Here is a 19,298-nt window from a genome sequence, read left to right as displayed (position 1 = left end):
TGAGCTGCAAAAATGGGGAATCTTAACAGAGCACCTCGAAGATTTATCTTTTCTACTGAAATGAAGGATATCAAACAAGATGCATGTTTACCCTCTCTTCCAGTTGGTATACTTCTCTTCTACAGTTCTTCTCCTTTTAATCAATTCCTTTCCCGCTTCAATTTGAAATAACTGTATAACATATTCCACAGTATACACTAATGATGCCATTATATATTTTCAGCATAATCAGACATTTTTTTTTAAATTATCATCTTAATTAACAATGATATACTGCTGTAGTTTCTTTACTGCCACCTACTGGTATACTGGAAACTGCAAAAACAATGACTGGTTTCTCCAACTTTTTGCAGATTGAGTTGAATAAATAATATATTTTTAAAGTGTAAAAGTAAAAGTTGTATCAGCAACATTATTTTGGTTGCTAATAGTATGTGCTAATGTCTGTACACGTTATTAAAAATAGGACCATACTGAGCTACGTATTTAACCAAGAGGGGAAAACAAACCCAAGTGGGAAACGCAGCATTCATGTGAATGCATGCTATTCCTATCATTTATGTTAATTAACTGTAATGATTCAGGACCATATCCTCAGTTGGTGGTAAAGCAGGAAAGCATGAATGAAAACTATAGAGTATGTCTTATTTACACCATCTTATATGCTGACCCTCAGATACGAGATTCCTTAGACAGCATTATTATCATCCAGTTCTTGCATCTATAAAGCCATATATATTATTTCCCTTCCCACATGTCTTCTCTCATTTCATCATACTACCCCTCTCACTCCCTGGATCCTTCCTACACTCTTTTGCAAGACAGAAGAAAAACAGTTCAAGCTAGTCTCTAGGCTGTAATTCAGCCCTTTGCTAATTCTTGTTGACATGCTATCTTCCACTCTATGCTGACTTCCGAGACAATATCCAGTTTAACATAGTGGTCCTAATTTTCAAAGTTTTCAGTGGTGTGGGCTCAGAGTATCTTTTAGATCACCTAAACTTCTGGGATGGGGACTGTTGTGGTTAACAACTCTGCTTCTCAGGTGCAACAGGACTTTCTACCACAAGGATAACACTCATTTGTGAAGGAGATAGAGCTTTCCTGTGGGCCGGTCAGACTGTGGAATTAACTCCTCCAGGAATGAAGGGCTATCACAAACCTCACCATCTTCTGTTTTAAGTACAATACATACATTTTTTTAAACACATAAAACTTTACTAAAATAAAACACTACACCGAACACCCAATTCTTCTCCCAGGAAGAGGGGGAGAGAAAGAACAAACTACATGTGACAGCTGTTAGTCACATTACTTAATACACTAGAGAAAGGTACTCAGATACTGCAGTAATGATAGTGGTATAAGAACCTATGTAAAACAGAATAGATTAGCACAGAATAGAATGAAATAGTTCCCAATCCCAACTGCTAACAGAAAATTTAGAGATATAGCTCATTTTGATAAAACATATCTGCCCTAATGATTTTAAAGGTATTTCTAGAATTTAGATGGGGCTTTACCAGTTGCAATCTAGTTCAAATAACTAAGCATACTGTATTTGTATGCGATTAGTGATAGATCACTTCTCTTAGTAAGTCTAATAAATGAATGAACTTTTCAGAGGACCATCTCTCTTGTTTTAGCATTGACTCAAGAAAGTGAGTTTTATTATGCTGTGACTATCACCTTTGTAAAATCCCTTAATTAGAGTTATATTTTGACAGAAGGAAAAGCTACTAATGGGCCATTAAGTGTTACTTGTGATGGAGGAAAAAAATCAGTATTATCTGTGTAGATTGTTGTACAGTGTTCTACAGAATATTTGTGGTGAATATAATCTTAATTAAAAATGTTCTAGTGAGTGAGGCTAGTGAATCTGTCATTACAGTACAGTAAAATCTGGATTAAATGCACTCGAGTTATCTGAAACTTTGTATTCTCTAAAACAGGGTCATACTCCCAAAGTCTATTAATCACATTCAAATTCTCCTCAGTTATAGAACCTCAATACTCTAATGTATTCACCTATCCCCCGTGACATTTGAATTATCACAGTTTTACTATATTTTTGCCTACAGACAATGTAGCTCCCCTCTGTCAATGACAGTCACGATAAGGAAAGGTATATTTAGTATTGGTCATTGAATGATTAAAATATGTATGGTTATGAAACATAATTACCAGAGAAACATAGCTGTACCAGACCAGATCTCACCGGTTTGTGTCTAGTCCCTGATCTTACTAATATAAAAACATATGACTAACTTTATAGATGTAAGTACCCCTATCTACGTAAGTCAATGGAACCACTCACATACATGAATTTAGGCACAAACTTCAGTCTTTTTCAGAATCAGGGCCCTTTTTTGGTACCTTGGCTACCACAGTGGCAAGTACTTGATGTTTCAGGGAAAAGTTCACTCAGAGCACTAGCTCAGTTATGCAACAGTGTTCTGTGGGGAAAAGTAGATGTTACACTATATCTTCCCTTTTGTATCTCCCCAAATTATATGCCCGGCATGAGAGTTGATAATCCTTGTGACATTTTGACACTTGGACGTGTGGTTGCAAATGTTAAAAGATCTATTGCTTTTTGGATTCCCCCAAACTATTTGCCCATGGCAGTGAATTTCCACAGATTAGTTACACACTGTGTAGGAAAGTATTTCCTTCTATCCATTTTAATTATTTGCCTTTAGAGATCACTTCATTTATGCATTTCCACAAGGTCTGAAAATGTTCAAACTTGGCAACAATATAAAGAACTACTTTAGTACAGTCAGAATACACAAAGGCAGCACAGCACAATTACCGCCCTAGCTAGACGATACATATATGATACATTGCACCACTAAGAAAGATAAATCTAGTTCCCCGGAAGGTTTATGTTTTGTTTTGTTTTATAAAGATTCAAATTCTGACCTTTTTAGGGATGTTTTCATCTCAGGGTAGTTTTCTCTCCACTTTGTTCTGTATCTTGCACAGATGGGAACTTTTAAAATGGAGGCTCCTCTGACTCCTTTACAAACACCTCACAGTGATATACTGCTTTCCCTCTCTTTGCTTCTTTCTAGAGTCCAGGCAGGCAAGGTCCAATAAGCTCCAGCACACTTTCAATGGAAAGAAAGGGAGATCTATAGATGGAGTTTCCCTACCACATATGGATGGATCGGAGCCGGGGGAGAAAGGGAACAAAATGGTCCACAGGTAGGTGTAATCTAATATTTTATAGCCTAGAAGCCCTTTCAACAATCAAGAAACCAGTGCACAGTTCTTGTGCATGCCACCTTCTTCTATATTTCTTCAAACAGAAACTTTGATATGGCAACACACTGGAAGGTAAGAGATCTGGGTTCTCTGCTCTGTTACTGAGTCACTTTGTGACCTGGGGCAAGTCATTTCACCTTTCTGTGACTCCTCTGCAAAATGAGGACAATCATGTTTACCCACCTTGTAAAGCACTTTGAGATTAGTGGATGAAAGGCCCTGTATAATTGTGAATTGTTATTGCTTATTGTTATTAATTTGATTTTTCCACTGAAGACAAAGACCACTGAAAGTGCTAACCTGTAGTAACCCATGGAAATACTGTTGTGTCACCTTGGATAATATTAAAGAATAACTCATGGCATGGCTTTCCTTCAGTGAAATTACCAGAAAATCAAACAAGAAAAACTGGGAAAGATGAATGAGTTTAAGAAAAAACTGGAAGCAAAAGTATAATGCTCATCTTATTTACATTACATGGGTAAGTGGAAAAATATGATTGGTTTTCTACACCTATGACATTTCAATGAGCCTGGTGCAACAGTGCTCGTTTGATTGAGGAAACCTATTGAACAAATGTCATACCAGACTTACAGAAAATATTGATAGTCACAAAAAGGCTCTATACAATCAAATCACCAAACATTATTATGGATAAAATGGGGAGGTTGGTTGTTTTTCAGTCTGTCAATAGGAAGGTTATTAACGGGGTCTCAGAACAACTAGAAATCTTGTTACCCACCTGCAATTGGCTACACAACTACATTTCTGAAAGACTCTGAGTAAACTTTGATCTTACTTTCAATTCATTCCTTAAAAAGTATTAGAGTCTATTTACGCCAAAGAATTTGCTTTCAGTAAGGAAACATAACACAATTTAGCACAGTCCCCTCATTCTTAATGATTCACATACACAGATTTTTTGGGTCTCCAAGCAACATAACTGTGCAGGTAATGAAAGCAACTAAACTTCTGAAGAGTAGATAATGACTGAAGAAAGATAAACACACCTGAGTTGAAATATATCAAAAAGGAAACACACACACACTTCTCTGAAGTTTTCCAAAATATATCACAATGAAAATATGACTAATGCCTGAAAACTGTGTGTCTACATGTGTAAGAAAGACAGACAGAGAGAATATTCAGTGCAATCACAAATAAATCAGAAGATCTTTTCTGGGGACAGATGTAACAAGAAAACAGGCAACTCTCCTCTTCAGGGGAACCTATGATTCCATTAATGTATTTGTGTAGAACAGCCCATAATTATCAATTCCATAGGACAAACCTTCAGCCCAGCCTACTTCTGACCTTAATTTTTATCCCGTGTGTATTTTACCAGCACAATTTAGATGACTTGAACATGGCTGCACCGTAATTTCTGAGCATGAAAAAGTAGATCAGCTGCTGAAATGTGACCATGTCATTCTACAGCTCCTAGTGCAACACATTTTTTGTGCTAATATTGCTTAAACATAAGAGATCTGATATAATTATACCAGGACAAGAAATTATTAATTCTTGAATAGGCCTCAGTATTTCTCAAAAAAATATGCCCAAGAACATGTGCTTACCAACATGTCCAAGGGGTGGGAGGGTGGGGGGGAGCTGCAACCACTTTCTCTTCCTTTATGCTAGACAGGGGAGGGGAGTTCCTGAAACTTTTTTCTGTTGTAACACGGGTTCAGGATATGGACAAGCTGGAGAACCTATGGCTTATATGTTCTTCCAGCATCTTGAGGTGCCTCAGCTCAATTCACCCCCTCATTCTAATAAGGAAGAGAAATCACTTTGCTTAGTCCAAAATCAGTCATCCTCCACTAAAGTGCAACTGTATTCATGGTCAGGCAGTCAGTATTTCACGTAGTTCGGAAAACATAATTACAATTTCACATCAACTTCCAGTCTCCATTTAACCATGACTTGCCATGTGTAAAAGTGAATTGAGACAAATCCTCAAGGCTCTCTCACACGTTTGGGAAGGACCAGTTCCCCTCCTTCCAGCCACATCCTTTCACCTACAAACACATGCACATTTAGATGGCTGTGGGCACAATACTTGGATCAGTGGGGCACATGCGGCTTCAGACAGTCTGACTCCACAGACCAACTATGACAACGTGGTTATATTACATCTGCAATGCCTGTGAACACTACTGACGTGGAACATGGGAGGCCTCATGATGGCTCCAGAAATTAATCTTTTGCACCACCAAATGCAAAGCTGTTGCCAAGTGCCAGGCAGGGAAAACAGGATCTAAAATATTTTGAACAAGCTCATAAATAACCAGAGTAAATTCTGTAGCATTTGCACAGAATTTTTTTCAAAGTTTTGCATTACTATGCAGTATGGGAAATTCGATTTGGTTGCAAGTACACAAATGTGGAGCATATGGTTTAGTAATATAGTAAGTACACTGGAACATACACACACCTGTTAATGTCTGATCCATGAAATTGGTTGCCATGAAAGTCACAGCTGGCGTAGATACAGCAGCAACCCTGGTGACTTGCGTTGGCATCAAAGGAGTCATATGAGCATCCACTCTAGAAGCAGCACCTGCATACAGACAATAAGGAAAACATTACTTTTTTCCGCACTAGATACATTTACTAAAAATCTACTTTGCATGTGAAATCTAATTTTAAAATGACCTTATTCAGTTGTCATTAAATATAACTGGGCAAATACTTCAAAACATTTTTGTGAATAATCATTTGAATGTTTAAACTAATCTATTTTCACTGTGTTCATGCCCCTTTTTGTGTTTGTTCATAGAGACAGTGAATTTTAAGCAAATATTTGAGAGTAATCACAGAAGGTGATTCTGAATTAGTTCATATGGAACAGTTTTACCAGGAAACAAATTTTCAGGGATATGCTCATCCAATCAAGGAACAGAATACACCAAATAACCTATTTGCCCATCAGAACTAACCAACACAGCTCTATTTTCTAATATGGATTCCTCACAATGAACTGCTTCTGGACAAGAATTATTCTCCAAAATTATTTGGCAAATGATTTAAAACAAGAGTACATCCAAGAAAATCACAATTTTCTCACACAATTCAAAAACTGAAAAAGTCTAAATGAATCAAATACAATATTTATGATGAATTAGTCACTGTCGCTCAGCTCTATTGCTAAATCTATGCTAATTAAAACTGAGCTACTTAGTCTTTAAGATACATTTCAATTTAGAGCTACTGCAAAATTCATTGTTAAAATTTAAGCATTAATTTTGAGCTATGTGTGAGTTTACTCATATAATGTCTACTCTGGCCAAGCATGATGCAATATGACCAGATTTTTCCAGTCTTTTGCTTCATTGAATATATAACTGTAGTTGGGGTAGCTGTCAACCCCCGTTTTTCTATGTTATACAGTAGTTCGTGGGGAATATTTCTGTAGTACTTGCTCTTTATTGTAGCAGGAATACACAAACATTCCATAAAAACTCCATAAACACACTTGGAGTCTTTTGAATCGCTGATTACAAGTTTTTGAGGGAAGGTTAATAAGCAAAACTATTAACAACATATAAAATATTGATCATACTGTTGACTATAACCACCAATTCACAAAATAAATGATATATCTTAAATCAGACTTATTCCTTAAAAACTACTATTTGTGACTGTTTATACCATTGGTGGCAACTCAGTCCGGTATTTCTTATTCATATCTGAGATATAAATAAGCATATACAAAAATGTTAGGACTTTTACATGCTATAACTGGCACCACAAGTACTTTAGAACTCAGTTGTCAAAGATACATAATGCATCCTAGCCACAGACAATTGAAGAGACTTGGCATGTTCAAAGGGTCACACATCTTAGCATATATATCCCCTAACGGATTTTATATAAGCTGCTCATGCAACGAGAATAGAATAAACTACTCCTGTTGAAAGTCCAGTAACTGTCCCCCAGCTCCTCCAGCTTTGATATTCAGGAGACAACAGTGAGATCTATTATTCGACTGAGAGACACTGCCCCAGAAAGTGGTGCAAGCCACAGTAATTGAATCACTTACACCTTTGGCAAACTCTGGGAATGTATTGTAGTGACCTATGGCAGAGCGATGAAGTGGGTGATTTGATCTGTAGGCTTTGTCCATCTCTAGTTTCTAAGGCACAGATTGTCCTCACCCAACATGGGAAGGGCTAGGACCAAGGGAAAGTCCCATTGATTCCTGTTGCACAGTTTAAAATGATCCTGTCACAAATGGGGTTCTGGCTCGCAATAGGGATAAACTGCCTCTTTAAAAAAGGGTCTCTTTTACTTGTCACAGACTCTTCAACTACTGAAGGGGTTTCTACAGCACAGAGGAGTCTGCTAAAAATGTAATGCGTATTCAGGCTGCTTTAACTTTAATTGGTTTCCTGTTGGTGGGAACAACGCTTAACACCCATATCCACCTTTCAACATGGAGTCTGGGGACTATACCACAGAGGTGTCCCACCTCCACTCTGAAGCAGTGGAAGATCCCCATGCACAGACTTGGGCATGCATGATCTGGGCCCAGAATCTCTACAAAAGTACATCTCCAAGATCACTGACTAATATTTACTGTCTTTTCCAGTTAAAAGGTTATAAAGTTGCTAGTTTAATACATTGTTTCTCCTATTATCAATTACATTTTCCCAAATGAGCACTGAATTTTAGGCTATAAACCAGCACCATGAGGTCTACCTTGCTCACAGGTGAAGAGGATTTAAAAAACACAGTAAGTCATTTTAATGGTGCTTCATTTTTTATAAGACTTGATCTTTTACTGCAACAGAAGTGGCAAAAATGTATAATTTATTAAAGTAATAATGCTTTATAGAACTAGAAAGGAAAAGTTCTTATTAAGGGTTAAAATTACAAAGGAACCACCTAGGAAAAATAAACAAACAAACAAACAAATAAAAGCTCTGCCAAAAATGACAGGTACTTGAGAAAGTGCTAGGAGTTATTTAAGGCATTAAAAGGATGGGATAGATTTTTTCAGTTCAGTGAATACTGCCGGTGATGCATTTTTACAATATAAACTACTATAAACCAGGATGGCTCCAAGACATCATAACATGGCACAGGATAGAGGTAAGGTGATTTAGTCATTTCAACTTTGTTTCATTTTTGTGTTGTGAAAGCAATGCAGATAGGAGTGGCACCAGCCCAGCAGGGATGCTTTCCAGCTCTAATTGACATCAGGAATACAGGACAATCATAGACCAAATGAGAGTCCAAATGTGCTGAGAGCATTGTGGAACTATCAGAGTTATTGAGGAGCAAGGATCTGAACCTATGTAGATGGATAGTTATTTTGGGGTCAGAAGTGATGAGTATGCTGCTTTTGCTATTGGCACTTAAAACTACTGGCATATTAGTAGTACATAGTTTTGGAATACATAGTTTCCTTTAACCACAGAGTCAATTCCAGCCCTTCAACCTTCTGAGGTTGATAAATTGCATACTGTGCATGTGTGTACTCTGCGCGAGGGACTTTCAGCTGAGATCTTAAAATGTGAGGCATGTCTGCTTCATGAGTACATTAATGATCTAATAGCACTTTTCTATAATAGGAGTTGGGCCTGTGTTCTGTTCATGCTGTGCGGTGGTAATGGTGGGGTTATCTTCGGATCCAAAAGTAGCTGCATGTCAATGGCACTGTTTTTCGACATACCTTGGGAGCTAGTGCAGCAGGAAGGAAAGGGACTCTGCAAGTCTTCCATATGAAACAAAGATTTACATCAAACAGGATTCAAACAGGAGCAAAAAGCCTTAAATCATGCAATACATGGAAAAGGAATGCATTATACATTAAGGAGCACTTTTATCTTTGTATTGCGGTAGCATCCAAAGGACCACATCAGGACTGGCACCCCATTGCACTTAATGTTGTACTGACACACAAGTAAGTGTGAAAAACACCAGGAGGGAAGGGTCCAGATGTTGTGATGGTAATAGAAATAAGATCACATGGTTGCATAGCTCATGGTGGTTCAAAATCATCTGAAATACTAAATACAATTAGCTATCCCTAACTGCTGTACAATCTAGCCATGCATGGTTGGCTGATTTCTTGTAGGCATCAGAACAGATGTGTGTCTTAAGGGATATGAAAGATGAGAGGGCAGTGGCATTGTGGACTAATCCAGGAGGGCTTTCCAAGCACAAGGGGAAGCATGGAATAAAGCAAGGAAATGATTGCGGAAGAAGCGGTCAAATGAACAGCCTAGGCTGGAAACGTTTGGCAGAGCAAAAGGGATAGGAGAGTCGATGACACCAGAAGACCTCTCTGGTCTGCTTAACCTCCTAACTAAAACAGTCCACAGTCTTCTTCCTGCTACCCTCATCCCTTTGGGAGAATAGTTGCCTGCTAGCAATTACCCTTGATGAGCCAGTAGGGTTACTTGAGGGAAATGCAAAAAAGTTTAATTGCCAGCAGCTGTGGGAAACACTCCAGTAAAGAAGCATTTCATTATCCCTTCTTATTTTTAGTCATTAAATCAGTAACAAGAAATTCCTACAAGACATCTGAGTAGCATGAGCAAGGAATCACTTTGCAATGTACTGTAATTAATTTAATACAGAGACACTAATGGAAGTCTCCAAAATAGATCATACGGAAGAGATTAATTAGATACCATAATAATAGGCACCTTAAATAGTGTTTTACTAAATATAGAAGCCTTTGAACTTGGCAATCACTAACAAGATATCAAACCATTCTTCAGTTCGAGGAGATTCAGGTGGTGATTACTTTTTTAAGGCCTGCCTCTGCTCCTATTGAAGACAATGACAATACTTATATTAATTTTTAAAAGAACAGGATCTTAGAAGATAAATGTCAGAGTGGTAGCCGTGTTAGTCTGTATCAGCAAAAACAACGAGGAGTCCTTGTGGCACCTTAGAGACTAACAAATTTATCTGGGCATAAGCTTTCGTGGGCTAGAACCCACTTCATCAGATGTATGGAGTGGAAAATACAGTAGCAGGTATAAATACGTGAAAAGATGGGAGTTTCGTTACCAAGTGTGAGTTCAGCCTAACAAGACAATTCAATTAACAGCAGGATACCAGGGGAGGAAAAATAACTTTTGTAGTGGTAATGAGAGTGGCCCATTTCAAACAGTTGACAAAAAGGTGTGAGTAACAGTAGGGAGAAATTAGTATGGGAGAAGTTAGGGCTAGCTTTTGTAATGACCCAACCACTCCCAGTCTTTATTCAGGCCTAATTTGATGGTGTCCAGTTTGCAAATTAATTTTGGTTCTGCAGTTTCATGTTGGAGTCAGGTTTTGAAGTTTTTTTGTTGAAGAATTGCTACTTTTAGTTCTGTTACTGAGTAACCAGGGAGATTGAAGTGTTCTCCTACTGGAGCAATGCCCCTCTGCATCAGGAATTATAACATTCAAAAATCAGTGAGAGAACACTTAGAACTCCTCGTTGTTTTAGAAGACAAAGTAGCTCTGAGGAACAACCACTGCTCACAAGGGTTCTACCATCTGAGTCTCAGGTGTCTCTGAATATATAAGAAATCTCCACAGAAGATCACTCATATAAGGTGTCCCTCTGTCTTACAAAGCCTTCCCACCATATCCTCTGACATATTGAGTAAAATCTTGTTTCACATTTATTGGAAAACCATTTCTTAAACGATAATTGCTATGATTTATACTACATAAGCATGTTCAGAAACTAAATATATAATATTTATTATAGAACAGGGGACGCCATTTTAGATTGTTTCCTTTAGCTTTGTAAAATAGTATTAATGATAACAAGGAGGAAATATTTTTCCTATCACTTTAAACAATTAGAGAAACAGGTTACAATGATATTCACTCTTCTAGACTCTTCTAATTTGGGTGAGGCAAGAATCAATATGTACATAATGAGTTTCTTGTTATCTCCCTTAGGAAGGAATAGACAGGGAAGGCTAGATAACTAGTTTGAATTTATTGAAAAGGGTCATTTTCAAGATAATGACAAGCTTCATTAAGAAAGTTAGAGAGAAAATGTCATGTTTTGTTCTCTCATATTATCAACATTTTAATATTTCTCTGTAATTTCCAGGCAGACTCTAGGAGCCAAATTCCCTGAAAGTCCATACTACACTATACTGCTGGGTTATTCCCTAGTGGCAGACCATATTCCAAAAGAGAAGGCTGTGGATGTGCAATGTAAACACGATATCTTATACTGAAATTGGAGCCACTGTCTGGAAAGTGGCTATGCCCAGTGTGGCCGGTGCATCAATTGATGGAGTAGTTCTACGGATATTCTCCCACCAGCACAACTCCTCCACAAACACAAGCCATTAGAACTGCTCCCTAATGCAAAACCCACGGAAGACAAGAGCAGAAACGATGCTTGCCTTTTGCCATGGAATTTATACCTCACTGTACCAGTTTTTGCCTTTGACTGAGAGACATCAGAGTGGCTAGTGTCTATAGTATATATCTGAATTCACCCCAGACAGATGATAAAAAAAACATCTGAGTAACTGATGAAAGTCTAGTCTATGAAAAGAATATAGAAAGTCAAATTATTTTCCTGCTGGAAGGTTTGCAGCTGCTGGGTTTGTTTTTTTTTTGTTTGTTTGTTTGTTTAACATGAGAGTGAACTTAGTGTTCATTACAATTTACTGATAATGCTTGTGTTCCTCCACATAGCTTTGCCTAGGTTCTTCAATATTTACAATGACTTCCAATTATGATAACCTGAGTAGTGGTTCAATGATGTAGACAAATGGCAATTAAGATGAGACCACCTTTCTGCTTGTGAGCTAAGAAAGGGTTTGAACTCAGGTCTGATACATGTGGCCAATCCCACACCTCCACCATATGGAACTAATGCATTGATCAGGTGACCTTGACAGAGATAAGATATCATTTAATGTATATATTGGGCCTGATCCTGAACCTCTGAAGTTAATGGGAGCTTTGCCATTGATGTCAATGAGTGCAGGATTGAGCCCAGATCACCTGAAGTTTGATATCCTCTCTTCCTTTATAGTTATTTCAACTTTGACACCCTCAAACCACAGATTTATATAAAAAAGTAATCAAAATAACTCATTTCTGATTGCCCACACTGATTTAATCTTTTTAGAAATGCACTGAAGTCCTTAGTCACAGCTTTGCTGCTGTTGATGAGCTGAAATATCATTATAAGCACTTACAACAATTATTCTCATTTCCTATAGTGAAAAGCAATGGAAGTATTTCCATTTGGAGAACAAAATTAAAAAAATATTAGACATGAACTTGAATTAGAACCCCAAGTCTATCCCTTCGCATCATTTATTTTGCAGGAGAAGGAGGAGATTCGGGTTCCTATCTGAAGATCTAAATCTTTCTCTGTGGTTTTCTTTCTAAGTTGGATTCAGTTCAGATACAGCACCAAATGCTCCAAATCTAACAAGAACAGCTCGTCTGAAGAGAGTTCCATAGTTTTGGGCCAAAATCTTGAGAGAACAGCAATCTGACCCAAAACCTGAACCCCAGTCATGGCTTAGCCACCATGACTTACAAGGCACCCTAAAGAAAAAAAAAACTAGAACTTTATGAAAACTACTTTAGAATGCATATGAGAAAGTCACAAATGTAAAACTAGTGCAGTGCCATCCTGTGGCTTGCAATTTATTTCATGTTTGCAGGAACAAAGAAAATCATTCCATGGCTATCTTGACTACCACAATTCAGTGCAACTGCACTTCTATTCCCCCTTTGTGGTCCAGCAACGGCACCCACTCCAGGCTCCTGACTTCTCAGCTGCCACCTCTCTTGGGCAGAGACCCATCTCCCTCTCTCTCTCTCCCCTCTCCTGACCAGGGTTTTCCCATGCTGCACAATTCCCTGTGAACACTGAGTTCCCTACCAAGTCACACTGCCTAAGGCTCTATACTTGTCTCTCTCTCCAGAGGCTACAAACGGTGTAATTACCTACAAGCATAAATTACTATACAGCCCTTTCTAAGCAAGCAGATTTATTCTTAATGTTACATTACAGAAAAAAATATATAAAACCATAGAAGACCCTGTTAATACATGTTAATAAGTTTACCAGAGATCACCTCAACTCCAACCTCAGGTTCTGGCAGGTGTCAGTCCTTCAAACCCCATCAAAGGTTTTTTTATGTGATCACAAATTCATAACAACTTCAGCTCAGAACAAGCATACCGGTGTATTTGTGTGTCACTCCTTTATACAGTTTGGGCCTTTGATCTTGGGACCCTGGGAACAGGTAATCAACAGACCCTCTTCTCAGGGCATAGCTTCAAAGAGCTGGGTTTTTGCATAACAGTTGGCAGGAGGGAGAGAATTTGCATTCACTTCTCCCTAGATATTCCCCAGGAAATTGACTACACACATATTGTACCAAAGTTCATTCTTGTCTGCTATATTGTTCAATATAGTCCTCTGATCATCCAGGCCCACAATAATACATAACTTTTTGATTTAATACAATGGACTCCAAAACCTAATTTAAAAATGTGTCTCAAAGATATTAAAGGAAGCTGCCATATCTGTCACATTAACCACACATAGTCTGAGATATGAATGAGCCAGCAATTCAAAGCTAGGCATGCAAAATGCTCACACATATATGCACACAAATGGTGAGATGTCTAGGCACATCAGGCATCTGCATACAAAAATTAGGGATGCATAAATACATAATACAATTATGTATGCCTAACTTTGGAAATCGGTGTAACTGTATTTGTTATGGTATATATTTCATTATTTCTTTATAGCTTGCCATATGATTTATATACATGCACCTTTTGAGCGGTTCATTCTATTCATTCTGTCAACATGTGTGTTGTATGTTCAGACATAATTCTCTATATTTCATTGTCTCTTTAGCTCTTTTCTCGATGATGATTTATTTTCACATTTAGTTACAATAAAATTAATAGTGCAGCTCTCACCACAAATGAAAAAATTAGTTCACATCTCTCATCCAATTCATTCAGGCTTTTTTTTTTTTTCATGTGTATGAACCATGTTCCCTTGTTCAGTTTAAGTGTATCTTGTGCCCATCCCAATACACTTGAATCATATCCTTTAAGGAATAAATATTTGTGATTTTTAGCACTTCATGATCATAAAAAAAGCAATCTTTGCAATAGATTGCTTTGGTATGCAAATGTTAGATAAGCACTAAGGATTTGGTTTTATGTCATAATGTAACATAAGCTGTCAAAATGAACTTAATATAACCTTCAGGAACGGAATATTACCTAAGCACAAACCACAAAGAACCTAACACACACTCACATCTACAGTGAGCATTTTATGATTAAGTTAAGGAATATTGTGTTGCAAAATGATAATGAAGTATTCAACATTTATTTAAAAAATACAAGCAACTTGTGTGTAAGTGGAACTATGCTCAGGGAAACATTACTGGAAGCAATGAGACCATATCTGCTGGAGGTTCAGAAATCTGAAGAGTTATTGCAAATGAATCAATGTCCTGATTTGCATATTTGAAGAATACATATTACCTTATTTATATAAATGACAGAAAACATCCTGAATACCAGAACTTAAGACTGACATGGTTGCAGCATGGAATGAGCTTTAGGAACATAGCATTCTCTATTATCCAGACTGGCTCTGGTATCGTCTCGGGGCAGTATCCAGGTAACTCTGACAGCTCCTTGGGGCTCTGCCCCTGGTCCAGGACTGGGTGGAGGTCTGCAGTTGAGGTGTTTGTTTCCTGTCTGGGGATGGGGAGTTCTGCTGTCAGCTGAGGGATCCTCTGCCTGGGGTGCTGGCTCCTTGCTGGGTGCCTAGAACTGGCAGTGTCTTATTATCTTGTTATGGCAGCTCTTGCTTCTCTGTTTGTGTGTGTTGTGGGGAAGTGGTCTGGCTCCCCTGCCTGGTTCCTGTAGCCAGGGAGAGAGTTTGACTATACAGCCACAGAAGGGTTGGAGAACTATGCTCAAGGCTACAACTCTGAGGTTAGAGTCTTGGAAACATAGCATAGCCCTAACCTTCAAGAAACAGTACAGACTAGAGTATCAAACATACAACTCTTGGATTGGGTTGGGTTGGGTTGGATCTGGTTCCCAGGGTGTAGCTGAGCAGCGTGCCTGACATATTCATATTGTGCAGAATAACAGCTGTTTTTAAAGGATTTTCTAGCCCTCATGGCAGCTGAGGAAACCCTCCAAATGTGAAGTAATTTCTGCCTGAGGCTTCAAACAGTCTGAAACAATGACTTGAAGAGGTGAACTCCACTGTTCCCTATTAATCTCAAGACGAGTGATGACATGTCATTCTATTCTGGTTCCATCCCCCAAAAGATCAGCAAAGAGGGTGGGAATGAAGCTGTCCAGGGGTGGAAATTGGTAGTTGCTGCAGGGAGTAAAATGCAGAGAGAAGAATAGAGGAAACATGTAAGAACAGAAAAAAGGAAGAAAAACAGAGAAAAGACATTTGCGAAGAAGGAGAAACAATGAGCACAAAAAATTCTGGTTTAAAAGGGGTGGGAGAGTTCTCACTGAGTGATACTGAATGTGAAAATAAGGGACTGAACAAATAGACTGAAATTGCAGTCAATTAAATTCAATGCATATTTTTACTTCAACAAGGGAAAATTGTCACGCATAATAAATAAAAATGTAGTTATTGCATAAAAATTGTATTCATCCCTTCATCCCTGTGCAAACCTTGCTGTGACATTGGTGACTGATCTGCTGTAGATTGAGAGGAATATGAAGTCCTGAATTATATATCCCAGCCCAGGGACCATAATTAAACAGGAAACCTGGTCCTCTCCTCCAAATGAGTTTGATACCTTTGACACAGGAAAAGGAGGAGGAGTACTTGTGGCACCTTAGAGACTAACAAATTTATTTGGGCATAAGGTTTCATGGGCTAAACCCCACTTCATCGGATGCATGCATCAGATGCCCAGCCAAAGCGTCTTGTGGCACACCACGGGCTTACCCTGAACAAATTGCAAACCAAGTTTGGGAAACCCTGATCTAGAAAAAAGATCAATTAACCAGTCTGAAAAAATAATATAGGCTTGAACCATGCACTTTTTATATATCCGAAGGGAACGAGGCTGTTTCAGCAAATGCCTCTCAGTAAAATAAGAGAGCATGTCTATGTTTTGCAGTCTCTGATTAAGAGGGTCCTATGACTACTAGAATGCAGGCTCTGAAAATGTTTGTCATTCTGAATAAAAGTTGGGTTCATGAAGCACAGTTTATGTAAACTCTCATCAAGACTACCTGTCATTTAACTGTCTGGAGAATACACAGACTTAACAAATTCTAGCACAACACTACTCCTGAACAAAGAGATCTATTCATTTTTAAAAAAAGAGACTCCAGTAACATCTTACTTTGGAGTACTTTGTTTTTTAAATGGCTAGTACTTTAGTACCCTAAAATCTGTCTAAACTCACTGAAGTGAGTGGGTGGATGATCTCCTTCATTACTTCCAATGTGTCTGCCTGGTGTTGCTCACTGGGAGGCTAATACCTAAGACACAGCTATTTTCACAGCCCATTTAGATGGAGTATAGAATGTTTAATGAGTTTGATGGCAAGGGAGCAACATAGGAATGTTCCTTTTTTCCAGGACATACAGTATAAGACTTCATTCATAATACTCCTATATATCCATACCTAGGTAGGTAATTTCATTAAAGATTAATCTAAAGATAAACAGATTTTGTGGTCCTAATTCAGCAAGGTACATGCCCAACTATAAACATGAGAGTAGTCCCATTTCATTAAATTCCAAATAGTGACCATTTTAATTAAACATTCCCAGTAGGAAGCAGAGGTAACAAGAGTCCAGGGACCATCAAACTATTGCAGATCCTAGCCTGGCCCACTTCTGACAGCTAAGGCTGCTGTGGTAGGATGGACACCCCTTTATAACGCCTTATCATTGGCATCAATATAATCAGCAACAGATAATAGTTCTGGATCTGGTGCACAATGGGGCATGGAGTAATTATATCTTTGCATAGTGCTCACTTTTGTGTGTGTGTGTTTTTATAAAATGGCATTCAATGTTTTTAAATGCATTGTATACATGTGTGTTCACATATTTTTCTCTGAAAATTTCTAAAAATATTATGAAAAGGTGGTTTTCCAGATGGCTTAGTATACTTGTAATAATATCACTGGTGCAGAGAGCCAACTTTTATGAATCCCTGATTATGATTCATCCATTTTGACAAATGTATTGACATAATTTAGGTGATATTATATCTGGCCAAGACTAAAATGATGTGGTTAAATTAAAAATGGGCTAATTAATCTCCTAATACAATGACATATGTATTTGAGACTGTTCCTTTAGTAATGGTATGATTATTTTATGACTTTCAGAAATCTCACATTTGTATGTATTTATTGTTTTAAGAAATCCTGCTAACTGATTTTTGAATCAGGGAAAAATCCAAATCCTTATTCCACACTCACTGGAGGACCTTTCAGCTGCAGAGCAGTGTTGTTCTTTTGTATAGGGGAGGAAGGTGGGTAGAAATCACCAGCTGAGATCAATAGTCCAATATATTCTGGGACTATGCACAGGGAATTACTCTGTGTGTTCTGGAAGCCTAATCTCTAGGATTTATTAAATCCCATTTGGAAAAGTGGGGTTGGGAGCGATTCTGTGGCCCTCTTAGTCCATTGCCCATTTCCCACTGCTGTTGTGGGGAGTCACAAACCGGTATACTAGCCATAAAGTACCAGCCACCCCATGGGAAGAATATTCTATCCCAGTATTATCCCCACAGCTACTGAGGCTCTATACAAGGAACAGGATTAGCCCCCTCAAACCATAAATTACTTAATTAGTATAGATGTAACCAATGATCTCTTATCCTTAGAAATATAAATAGCAGATTTGTTCATTCTTTGTTTTCCCAGTAATAAATGTCCTGCCTACATTTGCTGGACTAAATCCTGACTAGGAGGTGGTAAAGGACATTAAGCCATTTACTTCTATGGAGGCTGGCAACATACCATCCAGACCTATACAGGGAGTCCTCGGACTTATGACACCAATCAGCAATTCTGAGGAACAAATTGTAAGTCGAAACGTTGTAAGTCGAAACCGCTTTTCCCATAGGAATCAATCCTATGAATGGGGGATTGGTTCCTGAACCAAGGCTTGATACACTATTTTCACCACAATAACCCAGATTTTTGTAGTAAATGAATTACAGATGACTAATGTTGCAACATCAATGTATTTACTGTACACTGCATTTTGTAAACATATAAACTCACATATGCTGCTCTGAATGCCAGCAACACAGCTCAGACAGCCAGGGAGAATGGCACAGACGCTGAGCCTCAGCCTATCACAGTTCAAGCTTTCTGATTGGCTGAGTCCGGGGCCGGGAGCCAATCAAAAACGAGAGGCAACCCTACCCAGCAACAAACTACCCTGCTGCCTCGAAGCCAATCAGAAGCGACCCCTTCCAGATCCAAACCAGTATAACGCAATCAGGAAGTGATGTCAAGCTCACTTTATGCAAATCGAGCATCCTAAGGGTGAAACAAGCACCATGGGGCGAACCGGGCAGTCAGTTGAAAAGCGTCGTAAGTGGCGTTCGACGTGAGACGGACGTCATAAGTCTGAGGACTCCCTGTACTCAGCAGCTCAGACCCAATGTGAATCAGGGGTTGTAGAGTAGTTTTTCAGCCACTCTGTAGCAGAGTAGTGTGCTCAGGAAGGAGTGGCAACAAAGAGCTGTTTTTAAACAAGCTCCAGATACCCCCAAAGCAGACGTCTATCCCTCCAGCCCCTCACTGTCCTTCATTCAGATTATTACAGCCCTGTGGTAAAACCAGGAGAAATGACACAGGGGAAAGGGGAGTGGGAGAAATGAGTCCCTGAACAGTCATGTCTGTACCAAAATGCATTCAGTACCTCTTGGGAGAGGGGGCTGCATAGGGAGAGATTCTTTCAGATTGCCATTTAAAGGGGGAGGGAAATCATCTCTCGGATAGGCCCACTGTCTATTACATCTGACAGCC

At 38.6% G+C, this 19,298-nt stretch overlaps 1 protein-coding gene across 1 annotated transcript in view; it reads right to left on the bottom strand.

The window, feature by feature from the left end:
• Positions 1-19,298, bottom strand: part of TCERG1L (transcription elongation regulator 1 like) — a 215,990-nt gene that overhangs the window by 64,231 nt on the left and 132,461 nt on the right. The window contains 1 exon segment of the mRNA XM_077822856.1: positions 5,708-5,833. Within this exon segment, the coding sequence (XP_077678982.1) occupies positions 5,708-5,833 (126 nt within the window).

This window comes from Eretmochelys imbricata, chromosome 7 (assembly GCF_965152235.1).
Source record: "Eretmochelys imbricata isolate rEreImb1 chromosome 7, rEreImb1.hap1, whole genome shotgun sequence".
Lineage (NCBI taxonomy): Eukaryota > Metazoa > Chordata > Testudines > Cheloniidae > Eretmochelys > Eretmochelys imbricata.
Note: the sequence above shows the minus strand (reverse complement) of the source record. Positions and strands in the feature narration are given on the sequence as shown.